Source organism: Dendropsophus ebraccatus, chromosome 3, assembly GCF_027789765.1.
Source record: "Dendropsophus ebraccatus isolate aDenEbr1 chromosome 3, aDenEbr1.pat, whole genome shotgun sequence".
Classification (NCBI taxonomy): domain Eukaryota; kingdom Metazoa; phylum Chordata; class Amphibia; order Anura; family Hylidae; genus Dendropsophus; species Dendropsophus ebraccatus.
The window spans coordinates 190,056,053-190,076,006 of record NC_091456.1 but is presented as its reverse complement, the minus strand read 5'-3'; the positions used below and the strand labels follow the sequence as shown (position 1 = coordinate 190,076,006).

Sequence of the window (19,954 nt, the reverse complement as noted above, 5' to 3'; positions counted from 1 at the left end):
CAGGTTAAACTGCCCGGAGCGGAGAATCCTCCGCTCCGGGCAGTTATAGGAGGGTGTCAGCGGTCACACTGACCGCTGATCACCCGTCCTGCAGCCGCCGCCGGGCGGTAATTTATTCCGATGCGCCCGCCGTTAAAAGGCATACGCATCGGAATAAAGCCCATTAGTGGCCGCCGTGAAAAGGCAGCATGGCGGTCACTAAGGGGTTAAAGGGGATGTTTCACCTTTTTTTTTTTTTTTTTTTTTTCAAATCAACTGGTCCCAGCAAGTGCCAGAGATTTGTAATTTACTTCTATTAGAAAATCTCAAGTCTTCCAGTACTTATCAGCTGCCGTATGTCCCACAGGAAGTTGAATTATTTCCAGTCTGGAGAGCAGGAGAGAGGTTTTCTATGGATATTAGTCCTGTTCTTGACATTTCCTGACATGGACAGAGGTGGCAGCAGAGAGCACTGTGTCAGACTGAAAAGAATACCACTACTTCCTGCAAAACATACAGCAGCTGATAAGTACTGGAAGACATGAGATTTTTTTTAATAGAAGTACATTACAAATCTCTGGCACTTTCTGGGACCAGTTAATTCGAAAGAAAAAAAAATATGGTGAACAACCCCTTTAATTACACAAATTAGAAAAGCATCACATGATTTTTCTAAGGATGCCAATACCTTTTTTATGTTTGGTGTGGAATTATATCCAATTTGGCTTTTTGACAATTCTTTTTGTGGTTTTCCATTCAAGACAAATTAAATGAATAGATTAATACCAAAGCATTTGTGATTTCAATCATATTCTGGAAGAAATTGAGTAGTATCTGACAGAATTGCAGGGGTGCCAATACTTTTGGCCAGCACTGTAAATTCCTTATGGGGTGTAGTTTCCAGAATGGGGTCACTTGTGGGGGGTTTCTACTGTCCTGGAAGCACAGAGGCTTTGTAATTGCATCATGGCATCCTCTAATGGGAATGGCGGCCATACCTACTTAGCTGGGGAAAAGGGACAATTCTAATTTATTTGGGGGTATTAGGCCAATTATTAGTTTATAAGGTTGGAAATGACAGGTGTCCATCAAACTCAATCTGTGTTGATCCAGAGGAAGGCAAAAAAAAAACCTCATAAGGCAGACGACCGTAGCCTCATCACTGGGGAAAAATTCCTTCCCGACTCCATAATGGCGATCAGAATAATCCCTGGATCAACGTGACCCCTGAAATAGGAATAATGGACAGAATTTAGATAATGTAGAACCCCAGTGACGTGTGGTGCGCCTTGGAGCGATCCAGTATGCAGAGGCCGGGGGGATCAGGACAGGTGTCACACTGGAAAATGGCGTCCTTCCTGATCCCCCTATTACCTCACATTCTGCACTTCTTCTGGGGTCTCCCGTTCTCCAGTGTGGGGGACGTCACCTGGAAAATGTTGTCCTGGTGCGATACGGGGTCCTTCATATCCAGAAGTGCTGGGTCCGCTCCATGGCTGCTAAATATTAGGGCTCTATTACTACTTCTGATATGTTCGGATCGTGCCGCAAGCTACAGGGCAGCGAGGGACCGGAAGAGGGGGCGCTGGTATAAAAGTTATCCCCGTACAGGTGGTGACCTTTATCCAGCAGTGGGAAGATCAGTTCCCGGACGATGTCCCCACTAACTCCGAGGATGGGGGACGGGACGGGGGTCTCCACCCGTGTCCATGACTCCATTTTATGCACGGGCGGATTCCGCCCTCTGTCCAAAGAATGAACGTGTTCATTCTTTGGACGGAGGATGGAATCCGCAGGTGTTTAGAATAAGAGATCACGGTATGGCACAATACAGACGTTCTAGTGTAACTTTACTAATACTGAGCTGGTGTTGTGTATTATACATTACTAGGAGACCTCCAAGTATAATATATATAGATATATATATAGAGAGAGAGCTACATGTACATTACACACATACAGCTCAGCTACATGTACATTACACACACACAGCTCAGCTACATGTACATTACACACACACAGCTCAGCTACATGTACATTACACACATACAGCTCAGCTACATGTACATTACACACATACAGCTCAGCTACATGTACATTACACACATACAGCTCAGCTACATGTACATTACACACATATACAGCTCAGCTACATGTACATTACACACATACAGCTCAGCTACATGTACATTACACACATACAGCTCAGCTACATGTACATTACACATATACAGCTCAGCTACATGTACATTACACATATACAGCTCAGCTACATGTACATTACACATATACAGCTCAGCTACATGTATATTACACACAGGGCTCTGCTGCAGGCATATATAACACACACATACACAGCTCTGCTCCACACACATCACACACACACAGCTCTGCTGCATACACACAGCTCATCCAGCACAGCAGAGTCCTGCATACACTGAGCAGCAGCCCCTGATCATGTGACTCCTCCTCCATGTGACTGATCACATGACTGTGACATCATGGCAGGTCCTGAAAGCACACGGCTCCTGTACAGCTCTGCAGGCTGCTTCCTGACTTATCAGCTGCTGCTGGACTGCCCCGCCCCCTGCCTCCTGAGCACCAATCACTGGAGAGGAGGAGGGGCCAGACACAAGGTACATGTGGAAATACTCCCTGCCCCTCCCCCTCCTCCTGCTAGTGTGCTCTGCTGCTGCCTCCTGGGATCTGCCCACTGGCTGCCAGACAGGTAGGAGATTTACAGTGTTCAGGGGAGAGGGGGCATCTAGCTGTGCTAAGGGGGAGGGGGGCAGTATGGGGGGATCACATTGGATAATCCCTTTAAGCGCTCCCAGAGTTATATTTGTTAATTTCCTTTCTCTGACATCACAGGAGCTCAAACATCTTACACATTCATAACTTGTTTCTTTCTATCGCTGTGCCGGGTTTGTTGTACTTTTTCTTCCCATTCTTTATTATACATTGTATCCTCTACTTTCTATTCATCTCTCCAGGATCCTCTGCTGATATCTTCTATATAAGAGACCGACCCATCAACCATGGAGAGAGACAGAGACAAGATGGCCGAGAGGATAATAACCCTCACCCTACACATACTCTTCCTGCTTACTGGGGAGGTGAGGGATTCTGGGAGTGATGTCATCATGACATCATTCTTATCTATGGAATAACAGATGGATAGGACTGGAGAGGTGAGGGATTCTGGGAGTGATGTCATCATGACATCATTCTTATCTATGGAATAACAGATGGATAGGACTGGAGAGGTGAGGGATTCTGGGAATGGATGGAGTGATAGTAATGTGTCTCTCCATACACAGGATTACACAGTAGTGAAGAAGTCCTCTAGTGGGCGCTGTGGGGCCCCTGGGTGTGAAGGATGGGGAAGAACCCTGAGCCCAATCCCGGGGCCCCTGATACATGAGGAAATGGAGGAAGAGAAGATCCTAGAAGTCACCAACAAGATGGTGGAGCTGCTGAGTGGAGAGGTGAGACTGTGGCTGCTGGGAATGCTGGGACATTATACAGTAACACCACTGGAGGGGTGGGGGGGATGACTGTGTGACCATTGTGTGTGTCAGGTTCCTATAAGGTGTCAGGACGTGGCGGTCTATTTCTCCATGGAGGAGTGGGAGTATGTAGAAGGACACAAGGATCAGTACAAGGATGTGATGCTGGAGGATCAGCAGCCCCTCCCATCAGCAGGTAATAGACAGGACTATATACACACCTCCTCTCTGTATTATCTGGATGGAAAGAATGAATTCAGTCTCTGTATGTGTTCCCTCCAGTCAGATCCAGTAAGAGAACAGCACCAGAGAGATGTCCCCATCCTCTTCTTCCACAGGATCAGGATCAGGTAGATGGAGATGTTCCCTATGATCTGTACATCCCACCTGACTTCTCCTACTGTCTGATGACTTTTACAATATTTCTCTCACATCTTATGAATCAGGGGGGAGATCTAATTAAGATCAATGCTACAGATATGACCATGAAAGAAGAAGAAGAGACAGATGACAGCAGTGATAAGCAGTATAAGGAGAACATTACTACAGGGAAGGATCTGAATTCTATTAATGCTAAAAACATGATGATAAAAGAAGATGAAGAGACATACGTAAGCTGTAATGAGCAGTATAAGGAGGAAGTTACTAGAGGGAATAATCTGAACTGTTTTAATGCTGCCGACATAAGGGTAAAAAAAGAGGCAGAAGAAGAAGAGACAGATGTGAGGAGTAATGAGCAGTATAAGGAGGACATTACTACAGGTAACCGCCCAGGTGAGTAGTGACCACTAAATGCAGAGAACAGTCACACATTCTCCTCAGTCACCGGCTGTAACTATTCTGTGTGGAATATTATAAGCTCTGTGTCCTGTCAGTTTTGGCATATGAGAGGGATTCATTGGGAGGGTCAAGATATTGTATACAAATGCAAAAGCCGTGGTGAGCGTCAATGGAACTCATTCTAGGATGTTTAACTTGTACCGTGGAACTCTGCAGGGTTGTCCTCTCTCCCCTCTATGTATTGAGCCTTTGGCAATACTGGTTAGATCCTGTCCAGAGTTGGAGGGGTTTGGGGCGAGGGGGGGAGGGGACAGAATCTCTTTATATGCAGATCCGCTGGTAGCAATTCCCAGAGTAATTGATATAATCCAGGAGTTGGGCTCATTCTGAGGCCTTAAAATAAATTGGGCCAAATCGGTACTGTTGCCTCTAGAAGTAAATGAGGGGTTATCCTTCCCGCCCTTACGTGTGGTGGAAGAAGGGGGTAGCTTCTCATACTTGGGTATTCATGTCTGCAGAAATATTGCTGACTATAATATGTTGAATGTTAAAGAAACGATACTTACCTTAGAAAGAAAGGCCAGAATTTGGTAGAGATTGTGGCTTTCTAGAGCGGACAGAATAGTCCTGATAACGGCCATAATCCTTCCGAAATTGCTGTATGTTTTCGGAGCGGCTCCAGTGTGGTTGGAGAATAAATACTTTAAACAGATTGGAGCTTTGTTTAACTCTTTAATTTGGGGCAGGAAGAGAGTAAGGATGAAACTTGGGGGATTGTTTGTCCCAACGGCTAAAGGAGGGTTGAGGGTTCCCGAAGTTGTTCCCCTACTGGCAGGGGATGGTGATATCTTTTATATATTGGAGGGGGGTTGGCTAGAAGGAGATGAAGGGAGGAAGTTGGTGATGGCCAAGGCTATGGTTAAAGGGGTTATCCAGCGCTACAAAAACATGGCCACTTTTCCCCCTCTCGTCTCCATGTCAGGTGCGGTTTGCAATTAAGCTCCATTTACTTAAATGGAACTGAGATTGAAAGCCCACCCAATGTGGAGAAAAGAGAGGGGGAAAAGTGGCCATGTTTTTGTAGCACTGGATAACCTTTTTAAGTTCTGGAAAGAATTGAAGTAAAAATTTAAACTAGAAGGGGTTATGGGCTTTGCACCGTTACGGAATAATAATAACTTGTTGGAAGTAATGAAACTGGGATATTTGAAGACATTACAGGGAGCTGGGATAACTGGTATAAGAGACATATGGGCGGGTAATAAATAGAAAAATTGGGAACAAGCCCGAGTAGAATTTGAACTAGCAGGGAGCGCTTGGATTTACTATGGGCGCTTGGGGCATGCAATTCAAACTACTCTGAGGTAAAGAAAAATCTAGATTTGGGCGCTGAGAAGGTATACATTGTACAGATAAGAAAGCATACTATTAGGAAAAAAAAGGTCTCCGTGATATATAAATACTTGAACAGCTTCACAGTGGTCGGAACTAAAAGGAAGCAGAAGTGGCAAGAAGAATTAGGGGATATCCGCGAAGAAAGTTGGGAGAAGATCTATGGAAATATGAAAAAAGTCTCGATGCGGGGGACATCAAATTGCAATTTAATATTCTACAACGTTTGTATTATTCCCCTAGATTCTTATTCTCCATTATTATGAGCCATAGTACCTGCCCGGGATGTAGTGTAGAGGATGCAGGGGTAAAGCCAACTTAGCTAAAGGGAAGCAACCGATCACTAACATAGCCCAATTGCGTGACTCCGCCGGCTCTCTGGTCTCACACCCCGTTCGGATAAACAATTATCCAAATTGTATGCTGAGCCTAGGGCAAGGGTACATTCCTCGGGCTTCCTGTTGACACCCATTTCACTCCAAAGGGGCACGCGACAGGGGTGCCCACTGTGACCCCTTGTAACGGTCTAGTCTGGGTTGGAGCCCAATAGCAATAACAACGCTGGATGTCGACAAAAGTACAAGAGACTAACCTTGGTCAGTAGTTAGTTGGAGGTCGGTAGACAGGTTGCAGTGACGTGGTGGAGACAAGCGTGGTCTGCAATCAGCCAGAAGTCCATACACGAGTAGCAGCAATGTGTTTGGAGGTTTATACAAAAGCGTAGTCAGATACTTAGCCAGAGTCCGGTGCACAGAGAGCAGCAATATAGTTGGAAGATAAGGCAGAATCGTAGTCAGATAACTAGCCAGAGTTCGGTACACAGATAAGTAATAATAGCAGCAAAGCAGGGGAAGGAGTAGCTTGATTAAGGGCAAAGCACAATAATCTCACAAGGAGGAAGTAGAAAGGCGGGGCTTATATAGGAAGTCCAGGGGTGGAGCCAATTAAGGATTCAAGACTGGAAACTAAAGAGACATGATCTTGTCCAATATATTCAGAACTGGAGCAAGGTTCAGTGGCTCAGTGAGTAGAGCTGCAGCCTTGAGTGCAGGAGTCACTAGGTTCAAATCCTGACAGTAGTCCCCTCCTTCCAAGATGGCCTCCGGACATCCTTGGAGCTGGTTTTTCAGGATGCTGTTGGTGAAATGCTTTTGTTAACGTAGGAGCATGGACATTTTCCTCTGGCTCCCAAGAATTTTCTTCTGGCTCATATCCCTTCCATTAAATGAGATATTGCAATTTGTTTCTAAAAATTCTAGAGTCCAGAATCTTTTGAACAATAAATTCTTCCTCACCTTAAATATTTACAGGTGGAGGAGGTGGCTGGTTTCTTCCTGGAAAAGGATTTTCATTATATGGTTTGAGCAGAGATACATGAAATACAGGATGAATTTTCAGTTTGTTTGGAAGCTCTAAACGAAAAGCAACTTGATTGATTTTTGCAGAAATCTTAAAAGGACCGATGAATTTTTGCCCCAATTTAGGAGATGGTACATGAGCCTTCAAATTCTTTGTGGACAACCAGACCTGATCACCAACCTGAAATGTAGGTGGAGCTTTCCAATGTTTATCTGCTGCTATCCTGTAGTCCTTTTGGGCTTCTTGTAATATCTCTACTAGTTTTTTGTGAGATTTTTGCAACATTGATAGTCTTTCAGTAACAGCAGGGATTGGAGTATTGAGTGGGAGGTTAGGAATGAACACAGGATGCAAACCATAATTAGCATAGAATGGACTTTGAGAGGTAGAACTATGTTCAGAGTTGTATGCAAATTCTGCTGTAGGTAGATAATCTACCCAATCATCTTGAAGATATGAAATAAAGCAGCGAAGGTACTGTTCAAGAGTCTGGTTGGTCCTTTCAGTCTGACCATTAGATTGTGGATGAAAGGCCGAAGACAAATTAACAGTTACTCCTAAGGCTGTACAGAAACTTTTCCAAAATCTTGAAGTAAATTGTACACCTCTGTCTGAAACCACATTGTCAGGAATTCCATGTAGTCTAAATATTTCTTTGGTTATTAATTCTGCTGTTTGCTCAGCAGTTGGAATCCCTTTAGTTGGAATAAAATGGGCCATTTTTGTAAGTCGGTACACTATCACGAGGACAGCAGTCATTTCTTTAGAAGAGGGGAGATCAACAATAAAATCCATGGAAATTGAGCCCCAAGGCCTGGATGGAATTGGAAGTGGTTGAAGAAGTCCTAAACGGGGGTATCGTGGGGTCTTGTTTCATGCACATGTCAAACAAGAGGATACATATTTTTTAACATCTTTTTTGCAATTAGGCCACCAAAATGAACGGAGTAGTAATTCATTAGTTTTATTGATTCCAAGATGTCCAGCAAGTTTGGAATCATGGACTAACTTGAGGATTTCAAGTCGAGCAGATTCGGGGACATATAACCTATGTTCTTGCATCCAAAACCCCTCCTTAAAAAAGAGATCCACATCATTAGGAGGATGATTAAGGAAAAAAATCATCTTGGTAGCCATCTTTAAGGATTTTCAAAAATTCTTTGAAGTCAAGTATTCCTAGAAAGTTTTTAGGAGACAAAATGGTACCCTCTGACTTGTATCTCTCTTGAGACTCAGTAAAAGTCCTGGACAAGGCGTCGGCTTTGCCATTTCTTGAACCTGGACGATAAGAGATGATGAAGTTAAATCTAGAGAAGAATAAGGCCCATCGTGCTTGTCTTGCAGATAGCCTTTTTGCAGTACGTATGAATTCTAAATTTTTGTGGTCTGTAAGGACTGTTACTGGATGATTGGCTCCCTCCAAGAGATGTCTCCATTCTGAGAATGCAACCTTTATGGCTAAAAGTTCTTTATTTCCAATGTCATAGTTTCTTTCTGCAGATGACATTTTATGAGAAAGAAATGCACACGGGTGAAGCTGCATCTTGTCACCGATTCGTTGGGATAATACTGCTCCCACTGCAGATTCTGAGGCATCAACCTCAACAATAAAAGGTAATTCCGAATTTGGATGAACTAGTAAGGGTGCAGAAGTGAAAAGAGTCTTTAGTTTCTCAGATGCAACCTGTGCTTCTGGAGACCAATTAAATTTTTTTGCTTTCTTTGTGAGATGAGTGATTGGCAAAATGACTTTTGAAAATTGTTTTACAAATTTTCAGTAAAAATTTGCAAATCCAATAAAACGCTGAACTTCTTTTAAATTGCTTGGAGTAGGCCAATCAACGACAGCCTTGATTTTACTGGGATCCATAGTCAGACCTTCTGGAGAAATTATATATCCAAGAAACTGAATCTGAGTTTGTTCAAATTCACATTTTTCCAGTTTGATATAAAGGTGATTTTTCTGTAGACGTTCCAAGACTAAATTTACATGTCTACGATGCTCATCCATGCTATCAGAAAATATGAGGACGTCGTCAAGATAAGCAATAACAAATTGATCCAAGAAATCGCGAAACACATCATTGATGAAATGCTGAAAAGTGGCGGGAGCATTACAGAGGCCAAATGGCATTACCAGATATTCATAATGTCCATATTTACTTGGAAAAGCTGTTTTCCACTCATCCCCTGGGCGAACGCGTAGTTTGGTCTAGTTTGGTAAAGATCTTGGCAGAGCGAAGGCTTTCCAACAGCTCAGGAATTAAGGGGAGAGGGTAGCGATCTCAGACACTTTAATGAATTCAGAAACATTTTTCTGACAACTGCTCTTACAGTACTCAGAGGGAAAAGAGATTGTCCTTGATTCCCAGTTGATAGATGGGTTGTGGATGGAAAACCAGGGAATTCCTGGAATAACTGGAAATTTAGGAAAATAAATCAGATGGAAACTAACGGTTTCTTTATGGTCTGAAGTTCAACAGTCTCATGGGTTACAGGCCCAGATGATAAGGGTGATCCATCTACGGTTTCCATATCAACAGGCATGGATTTATTTCTCCTCTCAATGCTATGATTAAGTGCAAATTCCAAGTCCATGAAATTTCCTCCTGCACCAGAATCCAACATGGCTGAAGAATGCACCTTATGATTTCCAATGGTGATTTGTATGGGAATGATGAAGTGAGAGATGGTGAACATGCCTTTACATTATCTAGAGTTATAGAGGAAATAGGATATGTAATATAGTCCAGATGTTTAAGATCAGAGTTACTTACAGACTTGGCACCAGTAAAGGCTATGGTCCTTTGAACTTTGTTAGGACAGTTGATTGCATAATGACCTTTACTCCCACAATAGAGGCACAAGTTTTCGGTACGACGCCTCTCTTTTTCTGCTATAGAAAGGGGCTTCCGTATGGCATCAATTTGCATGGGTTCAGGTGCACTTTCTGAATCTTTCTGGGTGTTTAATGGTAGTTGATTAAAAGAGAAAGTAAGATTGTTTCCAAATACCTGCAGTTTTTCCTTTCTTCTGTCTGGTCAATTCGAATACACAGTTGAATAAAGGCTTCCAAATCATCTGGGGTTTCAACTCTGGCAAGCTCATCCTCCACTTGCTCGGATAGTCCTCGGCGAAACTGGCTTCTTTGTGCTGCTGGATTCCATGTAGTATCAGTCACCCAGCGTCAAAATTCGGCTGTATATTCAGCAACGGAGCGTCTACCCTGACGTAGATTGTGCAATTTACTCTCAGCAGTGGCACAACGATTTGGATCATAAAAAACTTGATTCATAGCAATAATAAAGATTTTAAGGTCATTGAGAATATCACAGTCCTTTTCCACCTATGGAGAAGCCCATGCAAGAGCTTCATCTGTCAAGAGATTAATGATAAACAGAACTTTTTTCTTGGCACTAGAAAATGAGGCAGGTTGCATTTGAAAATAAATAGGGCATTGGTTAAGGAATCCTCGGTAACGTTGACGGTCACCATTGAATTTTGATGGTAGTGGCATGCGTGGATTTGAGTCAGAGCCACGTATCTCCAGAAGTTGTCTTTGTAGCTCTATAATGTCCTTTTGTTGATCCAGTACAACAGTTTGTAATTTAGAAATTTTTTCTTGATAGGTAGCACCAAATGCTTGTAATTCAGCAACTTGTTCCCTCAACGTTGTCAGAGCAGACTCCATATTTTGGGTCAGATTATTCTGTAACGGCCTAGTCTGGGTTGGAGCCCAATTGCAATAACAACACTGGATGTAGACAAAAGTACAAGAGACTAACCTTGGTCAGTAGTTAGTTGGAGGTCGGTAGACAGGTTGCAGTGACGTGGTGTAGACAAGCGTGGTCAGCAATCAGCCAGAAGTCCATACACAAGTAGCAGCAATGTGTTTGGAGGTTTATACAAAAGCGTAGTCAGATACTTAGCCAGAGTCCGGTGCACAGAGAGCAGCAATATAGTTGGAGGATAAGGCAGAATCGAAGTCAGATAACTAGCCAGAGTTCGGTACACAGATAAGTAATAACAGCAGCAAAGCAGAGGAAGGAGTAGCTTGATTAAGCCCTTAGCGACCCATGACGTATCTGATACGTCATGGTGCCGCAGGGGGTGTTCAGAGCGGGGTCCCGCCGGGACCCCGCTCTGAACGGCACCGATCCCGGCTGCAATCTGCAGCCGGGCAGTGCCTCTATTAGCCGGCGCGGGTCCCGTTGCCGCGCAGGCTAATTAAGCCCTTCAATGCAGCTGTCAAACCTGACAGCTGCATTGAAGTGCTTTCCTCCGTGCATCCCTGGTGTCTAGTGGCACGGATCTCCGTTCTTCTGCCCGTGCCGGGCCTCAGCGTCGGAATGACGCTGATCCCGGCTCGGCAATAGATTGCTATGGCCTGCAGCAGGCCATAGCAATCTATGACCGATCTAATGGATCTTTGCTGTGTATATACACAGCATTGATCTCTATGAGAGAACAGTGCTATGTATATACAAGCCCCCCAGGGGGGCTTCTAGTTAATGTAAAAAAAAAAGTAAAAAAGTGTTTTTATTAATAAAAAATCCCCTCCCCTAATAAAAGTCCAAATCACCCCCCTTTTCCCATTTTATAAATATAAATTAATAAATAAATAAATTAATAAACATATTTAGTATCGCCGCGCGCGTAATCGCCCGAACTATTAATTAATCACATTCCTGATCTCGCACGGTAAACGGCGTCAGCGCAAAAAAATCCCAAAGTGTAAAATTGTGCATTTTTGGTCGCATCAAATCCAGAAAAAATGTAATAAAAAGCGATCAAAAAGTCGTATATGCACAATCAAGGTACCGGTAGAAAGAACACATCATGGCGCAAAAAATGACACCTGACACAGCCCCATAGACCGAAGGATAAAAGCGCTATAAGCCTGGGAATGGAGCGATTTTAAGTGACGTATATTTGTTAACAATGGTTTGAATTTTTTATAGGCCATCAGATACAATATAAGTTATACATGTTATATATCGTTGTAATCGTAACGACTTGAGGAACATGCATAATAAGTCAGTTTTACCATAGGGCGAACGGCGTAAATGCAAAACTCCCCGAAATCAAAACAAATTCGTTTTTTTTTTCAATTTGACAGCGCAAATGATTTTTTTCCGGTTTCACAACATATTTTATGGAAAAATTATGCCTGTAATTGCAAAGTACAATTGGTTTCGCAAATAATAAGCACTCATATGTCTCTAGGTGAAAAAATGCAAGCGCTATGGACTTTTAAACATAAAATGGAAAAAGCAAAAGCGCAAAAACGAAAATTGGCTTTGACCTTAAGGGGTTAAGGGCAAAGCACAATAATCACACAAGGAGGAAGTGGAAAGGCGGGGCTTATATAGGAAGTCCAGGGGTGGAGCCAATTAAGGATTCAAGACTGGAAACTAAAGAGACTCAGAAGTGGAGCCGTCCAGCAAGGTTCAGTGGCTCAGTGAGTAGAGCTGCAGCCTCGTGTGCAGGAGTCACTAGGTTCATATACTGACACCCCTGCTGTTCAATATCGCATTGGAACCCTTCTTGAGATGGCTGGCGACTAGTGAGATACGGAGAATCAAAGTGGGACGTGTAGAGACGAAAATTACAGTATTCGCAGACGACCTCATGTTGTTCTTGGCCTCGCCAAAATCGGATCTACCAATTAGATTTCAGATGTTGGAATCCTTTGGGGAGTTCTCGGGTTTTAAAATTAATCTATCTAAAAGTGAATTCGACTAGAATAACCACTAAACCGATTAAATATCTAGGGATAACCATCGGTCACACCCAGAATCATTATATCACTTAAACTACCCCCCGCTTTTTCAAAAAATATTAACCAAACTTAAGAGATGGGAGGGACTACCCCTTTCTTTTTTGGGATAATGCTATTTAATTAGAATGCTTAGCTTTTCCAAACTACTCTATCATCTACAAGCCATACCACTACTGCTGCGTCATCAGGACGTTGCGAGGATCCAGTCTGCCTTCTCGAGATATATATGGTCAGGTAAGAGACCTCGGATAGCATTGGCCAAATTGCAACTCCCCAGATCCAAAGGGGGGCTGAACTTCCCGGATTTGCGGAGATACAATGTAGCTTGTTTGTTAAGACACTGCATTGATTGGATACAGGGCTCTAACTTTTATTCTAATGTTGCCTTGGAAACGGAACTTGCCGCCCCTTGGTCATTAATAGCTTTGTTGCACACCAAGTACGCGGCGCTACCATCTCTGATTAAACAACATCTCATTCTAAAAGATACCATAGCGACTTGGAAGATTGTGAGAAAGTTGTATGGTCTTCCACAATTATTTTCTAGATGGGGACACCCCGACTTTAGTCAGGGTAGAGAGAATCTGATGTTCAGGAAGTGGCATCCATTCATTACACCAGTTGTTTCACCACCAAGAACATAGATTTCTCACCTTTTCTGAACTCTGTGCCAGGTTTTCATTACCACCATCCCAGTTTCTGGCCTACTCTCAATTCATGGGGTTTCTGACTTCACGACTAAGAGATATATCCCCCTTGACTAAGTCTACGGAGATGCACGTAATGATTACTGAGCCCCCAGCTAACCCATCTGTATCTTATTTATACTATAAGTTGGGAACCCGACCTAAGACCCCCTTAGTTGGGAACCCGACATAAGACCCCCTTTTAAAGATACTGACTTACCGAAAAATTTTTAGAGGGATGGGCAGCTATACGAAAAGCGGTTCCTAGTGAGTGATTGCGCGATACACAGTACAAGCTCATGTATAGGGCAATATATGGCTTTAATATACCTCCACATCCCTTAGCGCCAGACAGACTACTGACATGCCCGAAGTCTTAGCCTTGTTTGCCTTCCTACTTGTTGCCAAACGGTGTATCTTACAAAAGATGGTTACAACCAACATTGCCTAATATAATGGAAGTGTTGGGGCAGATGAAACACTGTCTATTCCTTGATAGAGTGGAATGTGAGAGAGTGAAAGAGGCAAACACCACAAAATTCTTTAAGAAATAGAAGCACTGTATTGGAAAATTTCTTTCTGACCTGGAAATAAGAGAATTGATGGCACCATGTGTGGGCACGAAATGGTACTTAATGTCCGAGCTGACAGGGTCTCTGGGTCGCCTGAAAATCTCAGGTTGTCAGGGGTAGATGTCAATTCTGAACCATACCGACTTCCTATAATCCTAATTATGGTATTTAGTCCACCGCTGCACCTGTGAAGGGGGGGAGGGGGGTAAATGGGTTTAGTTGGTACGGTTACTGAAAGGTTTCTTATATCTTATGTATTATATCACTTTGGACTTATGATGTCCAAATGCTGTTTTGCATTGTCTTGTACCATTTTCTAAAGGAAAAATTAATTGAAAAAAGTATTTAAAAAAAAAAGAGTAACTTTCCATGTCTGCAATATGTTTAAGCTTCTATTACTGGGAAATAAGAGAAATGGTGTTTTCTCCTTTGCAGATGATTCTACCAGGAGCTCAGGGGGACATCAGATCTCCTCAGAGGATCATATCACACAAGATACATATGAGGAGCCGTCCACTATCCCAGATACACCCTCAGCCCCTCACAGCAAAGATCTCTCATCTCATCCTGTTATACAAGTCCCATCTTCTGATCCATCACAGCAAGCTGACATTTACAGAGAAGGCGATGGACATCAAAGAGAAAATACAGTAAAGTCTCAGTTTTCAGATTTACAACATGAAAAATGCTTTACTCACAAAAAATATCTTACAGGGAAAAAGGCATTATCATGTTCAGAATGTGGGAAATGTTTTGCTGAGGAATCATGTCTTGTTAAGCATCAGAAAACTCACACAGGGGAGAAGCCATTTTCATGTTCAGAATGTGGAAAACAGTTTCTTAATAAATCATATTTTGTTAAGCATCAGAGAACTCACACAGGGGAGAAGCTATTTTCATGTTCGGAATGTGGGAAATGTTATATTCACAAATCAGATTTTGTTATGCATCAGAGAACTCACACAGGGGAGAAACCATTCTCATGTTCAGAATGTGGGAAATGTTTTAGTAATAAATCATATCTTGTTAAGCATCATAGAATTCACACAGGGGAGAAGCCATTTTCATGTTCGGAATGTGGGAAATGTTTTATTCAGAAATCAGATCTTGTTGTGCATCAGAGAACTCACACAGGGGTGAAGCCATTTTTATGTTCGGAATGTGGGAAGTGTTTTGCTCTGAAAAAAAATCTTCTTTACCATAAAAACACACACACAGGCGAGAGGCCATTTTCATGTTCAGATTGTGAAAAATGTTTTTATTCTAAACCAAATCTTGTGATCCATCAAAGAATTCACAAAAGGGAGAAGCCATTTTCCTCTTCACAATGAGGTTAATGAAAATAAAGAATTCTAAAGAATGATGAAGGAAAATTCTATAGTGAAAAATACAGATGAGTGAATTTACAGTAGGAAGGAAGAGAATGGCTTCTTTCCTATCTGCATTCTGCTCATCAGACTGTCGGCTTTGCAGTCTGCTTAAAAAGATGGATCCAGTCCTGGGAAACTTCTCCCACTTTCATAGGACTGGATCCATCTTTTCCCAGCACTTGGGGAGGAGCGGAGTAGACTTAAAAAGGGAAGTCCGGCCAGAAGTATTTTTTGATATGTTATTACTTATGGAAAGTTAGACAAATTTCTAATGTACATTAATTATGGGAAATGCACATATAGGGCTATTTCCCGTTATTTAGTAGATCAGGGAGACTTCAGATTCTCTGAAATACTGTGACGTCACAAACCAGAGGTGTAATTCCAATGGAGTGTCCAGCAGGGGGCGCACTATATATATAGAAGTCAATGAGTATCCGCCACCACTCACCGCTCCCACATACCGCCTCCCGGTCCGCACTGCATGCCAGCCGGGGACAGGAAGCACCCCCACCCCGCAGGGTGCACAGCACTCCCGGTGTTTCCTGTCCCCGGCCGACATGCAGTGCGGACCGGGAGGCGGTATGTGGGAGCAGAGAGCTGCGGCGATGAGCGTCGGTGAGGATAGTTAGAAATTGTTAGCTAGGAGGGGGAGTGGTGGAGGAGGCATGCTGAAGTCCTTGTGAGGAGCAGCTGTGCTTCCCAAAGTATTCCATAAATGTATTCAATCAAAAACATACTGTATATTACATTTACATACACATCCATTGTAATTCCAATGGAGTGTCCAGCAGGAGCGCACTATATATAGAAGTCACTCATTGACTTCTATATATAGTGCGCCCCCTGCTGGACACTCCATTGTGATTACACCCCCGGTTCGTGACATCACAGTATTTCAGAGAATCTAAAGTCTCCCTGATCTAGTAAATAAAGGGAAATATACCTATATGTGCATTTCCCATAATTAATGCACATTAGAAATTTGTCTAACTTTCCATAAGTAATAACATATTAAAAAATAGTTTGGGCCGGAATTCGCCTTTAAAAGATTGCAGCCTGATGAGCAGATGTCAGATAGTGATTCCCTTCCTGCCTACTGTAAATTCGCTCATGTCTAGTAGAATAGTTCTGTGTATAGTATTAGTAACTGTACTCACTGGACTTACTGACAGCAGCTCCCTGTGTACCCCATAGAGCTATAATCAGCCTCCCCTCTGCCCATGATGAGACTAATAATTCCTTCCATACTTGATATTATCTATTCAGTCTCTTTCCCCCAGTTCTCAGCTGCTGCTTTCTGCTGAAGACACAAAAATCTGTGTGTGAGCTTTTCTCTCCGTCTCCCCCTCCCTTCTATGACGGCTGATGTAAACAAGTCCCTATCTGCAACTTCTGCATTACAAAGAAGCTACAGAGTTGCAGATAAAGGCTATGTTCACAACAAGTAAAAATGAGAGAAAATGTGTCTACTTTTTTATTTTATTCGCTGACGTCTTTTGCAAACAACGGACAGCTCACACTCAGATTTTTGTGTCTTCAGCAGAAAGCAGCAGCTGAGAACTGGGGAAAGGAGACTGAATGGATAATAAGTATGGAAGGAATTGTTAGTCTCACCATGGGCAGCAACATATGAAAAGTTATGTATCATCGGAATACCCCTTTATGTATGAATTACGATAAATATTTCTTTCCTCTTGTGTTTTATCCCCTACAGGTTTTTTGTGTAAGTCCAATTGGGGGAAAAATAATCCAAAAAAACACCAATATGTATATAGAAATGGCGTTTTATCCCCTTTGTATTATTCTATGGGGAAAAAGGAAAAATGTGGAAAATGCAGCGTAGTCTGTCTATATCTGCATGTGGTGCGATGCTAAAAATAATAATAAAAAAGACTTTGGGAGCGGTAACGTCTTCTGTGTGAACTAGTCTTTAGAAATGGTAAATTACACTTGGTGAGAGGTGAGGATTTCGTCACTCCTCAATGTAACACGTCCAAAGAGACCTCTGCCCGGCTCGCTGCCATCCTCCCGGGGTGATCTCCCACTTCCCCGAGCTCCGAAATACCAAACAATGGAGAGCGAAGGTGACATCAGATGAAACCGTAAGTAAGTATCATTATAGAAGGAAGCGCGGAGGTTACACTCAGGAGGGGAGTTCTGGAACGCTCCCCCTCCCCCCCCACCTCCAGGTTCTCGTTCTGATCCCAGCGGACGTCCATATCAGTCTCTGCTCCCTGTAACATCTTTCAGCATCTGGAGAGAAACACTGGGACATCCGAATCAGTAACTGGTTCAGTATATTCTTCACTAGGTTCTATTCATATCCCAACACGTATCAAGATATCACATCACTTTCTCAAGGACAAACAACGGCCGAAGGCGACACAGAGGGACCTCGATCTCCACCATCTACTTTACACACATACAGCTCAGCTACATGTACATTACACATATACAGCTCAGCTACATGTACATTACACACATACAGCTCAGCTACATGTACATTACACACATACAGCTCAGCTACATGTACATTACACACATACAGCTCAGCTACATGTACATTACACATATACAGCTCAGCTACATGTACATTACACACATACAGCTCAGCTACATGTACATTACACACATACAGCTCAGCTACATGTACATTACACACATACAGCTCAGCTACATGTACATTACACACATACATCTCAGCTACATGTACATTACACACATACATCTCAGCTACATGTACATTACACACACATATACAGCTCAGCTACATGTACATTACATATATACAGCTCAGCTACATGTACATTACACACATATACAGCTCTACTGTGTACACATACAGCTCAGCTACATGTACATTACACATATACAGCTCAGCTACATGTACATTACACATATACAGCTCAGCTACATGTACATTACACATATACAACTCAGCTACATGTACATTACACACAGCTCAGCTACATGTACATTACACACATACAGCTCAGCTACATGTACATTACACATATACAGCTCAGCTACATGTACATTACACACATACAGCTCAGCTACATGTACATTACACACATACAGCTCAGCTACATGTACATTACACATATACAGCTCAGCTACATGTACATTACACACATATACAGCTCAGCTACATGTACATTACACACATATACAGCTCAGCTACATGTACATTACACATATACAGCTCAGCTACATGTACATTACACATATACAGCTCAGCTACATGTACATTACACATATACAGCTCAGCTACATGTACATTACACACATACAGCTCAGCTTCATGTACATTACACACATATACAGCTCAGCTACATGTACATTACACATATACAGCTCAGCTACATGTACATTACACACATACAGCTCAGCTACATGTACATTACACACAGGGCTCTGCTGCATGTACATTACACACATACAGCTCAGCTACATGTACATTACACATATACAGCTCAGCTACATGTACATTATACACATATACAGCTCAGCTACATGTACATTACACATATACAGCTCTAGGCTATGTTCACACTACATATATTTCCGTCCGTAGTGCGAACCGCAAATATACGCACGTAGTTTTGAGGTTGATGCGTTCGCTTAAAAGTATACGATATACGGCCACACAGTTCACACTACGTATGAGCTTACGGCCGTATCGTATACGGCGCCGTGAAAAATGAACAAGACCATTGTTTGAGGATGGAAATGTTGTAACTCACGGCCGTGGATTTCCATGCGGTCCCGTACAAAGTACTTATTTCAGCCAAATTGGACTTGACTTTTCGATCCAAAAGGTTCTGTGTGTTTTATTGGGCTGTCCCAAATGGCGCTCCTTCCCTTCGGAGGCTTGCCCTGCACCCACATGGCGCTTTATGTCCACATGTGGGGTATTTACAGACTCAGGGCGAATTGCTCTACACATTTTGTGTTTTTTTTTCTCTTTTAACCCCTTGTGAAAATGATAAATTCAAGGCTAGACCAACATTATAGTGTAAAAAATGTAATATTTAATTTTCACGCCACATTGTTCCACAAATGTGCCCGTCACCAGTGGGGTCCATATGCTCACTACACCCCTTGTTACATTCCTTGAGGGGTGTAGTTTCCATAATGGGGTCACTTGTGGGGGGTTCAACTGTCTTGGCAACACAGGGGCCTTTTGAATGCAACATGGCCCCTTGAAACCCATTCCATCCAAATCCAGCCTCCAAAAACCAAATGGCGCTCCTTCCCTTTGGAGGCTTACCCTGCACCCGCATGGCGCTTTATGTCCACATGTGGGGTATTTCCGTACTCAGGGGAAATTGCTCTACACATTTTGTGTTTTTTTTTTTTTTTTATCTTTTAGCCCCTTGTGAAAATGAAAAAATCAAGACAAGATCAATGATTTAGAGTAAAAATTTTTAAAAAATTACACTAAATGTTGGTCTAGCCTTGATTTTTTTCCATTTCCACAAGGTGTTAAAAAAGAAAATAAGGCAAAACGTGTAGGGTA

The 19,954-nt window shown here is 42.6% G+C and overlaps 1 protein-coding gene across 1 annotated transcript; it reads left to right on the top strand.

The window, feature by feature from the left end:
* Window positions 1-3,748: 3,748 nt before the first annotated feature.
* LOC138786783 (oocyte zinc finger protein XlCOF6.1-like) lies at window positions 3,749-15,645 on the top strand. The gene is made up of 3 exons (XM_069963831.1): window positions 3,749-3,838; window positions 3,935-4,262; window positions 14,495-15,645. Exons 2-3 carry the CDS (start codon window positions 3,968-3,970, stop codon window positions 15,388-15,390), a joined length of 1,191 nt encoding a protein of 396 aa, XP_069819932.1. The 5' UTR covers window positions 3,749-3,838; window positions 3,935-3,967; the 3' UTR covers window positions 15,391-15,645.
* Window positions 15,646-19,954: the final 4,309 nt, after the last annotated feature.

Coding starts and splice junctions, on each gene's coding strand:
- LOC138786783 (XM_069963831.1), top strand. CDS start 3,968: ATGACCATGAAAGAAGAAGAAGAGACAGATGACAGCAGTGATAAGCAG. Junction 4,263..14,494: donor TACTACAGGTAACCGCCCAG/GTGAGTAGTGAC, acceptor TCTCCTTTGCAG/ATGATTCTACCAGGAGCTCA.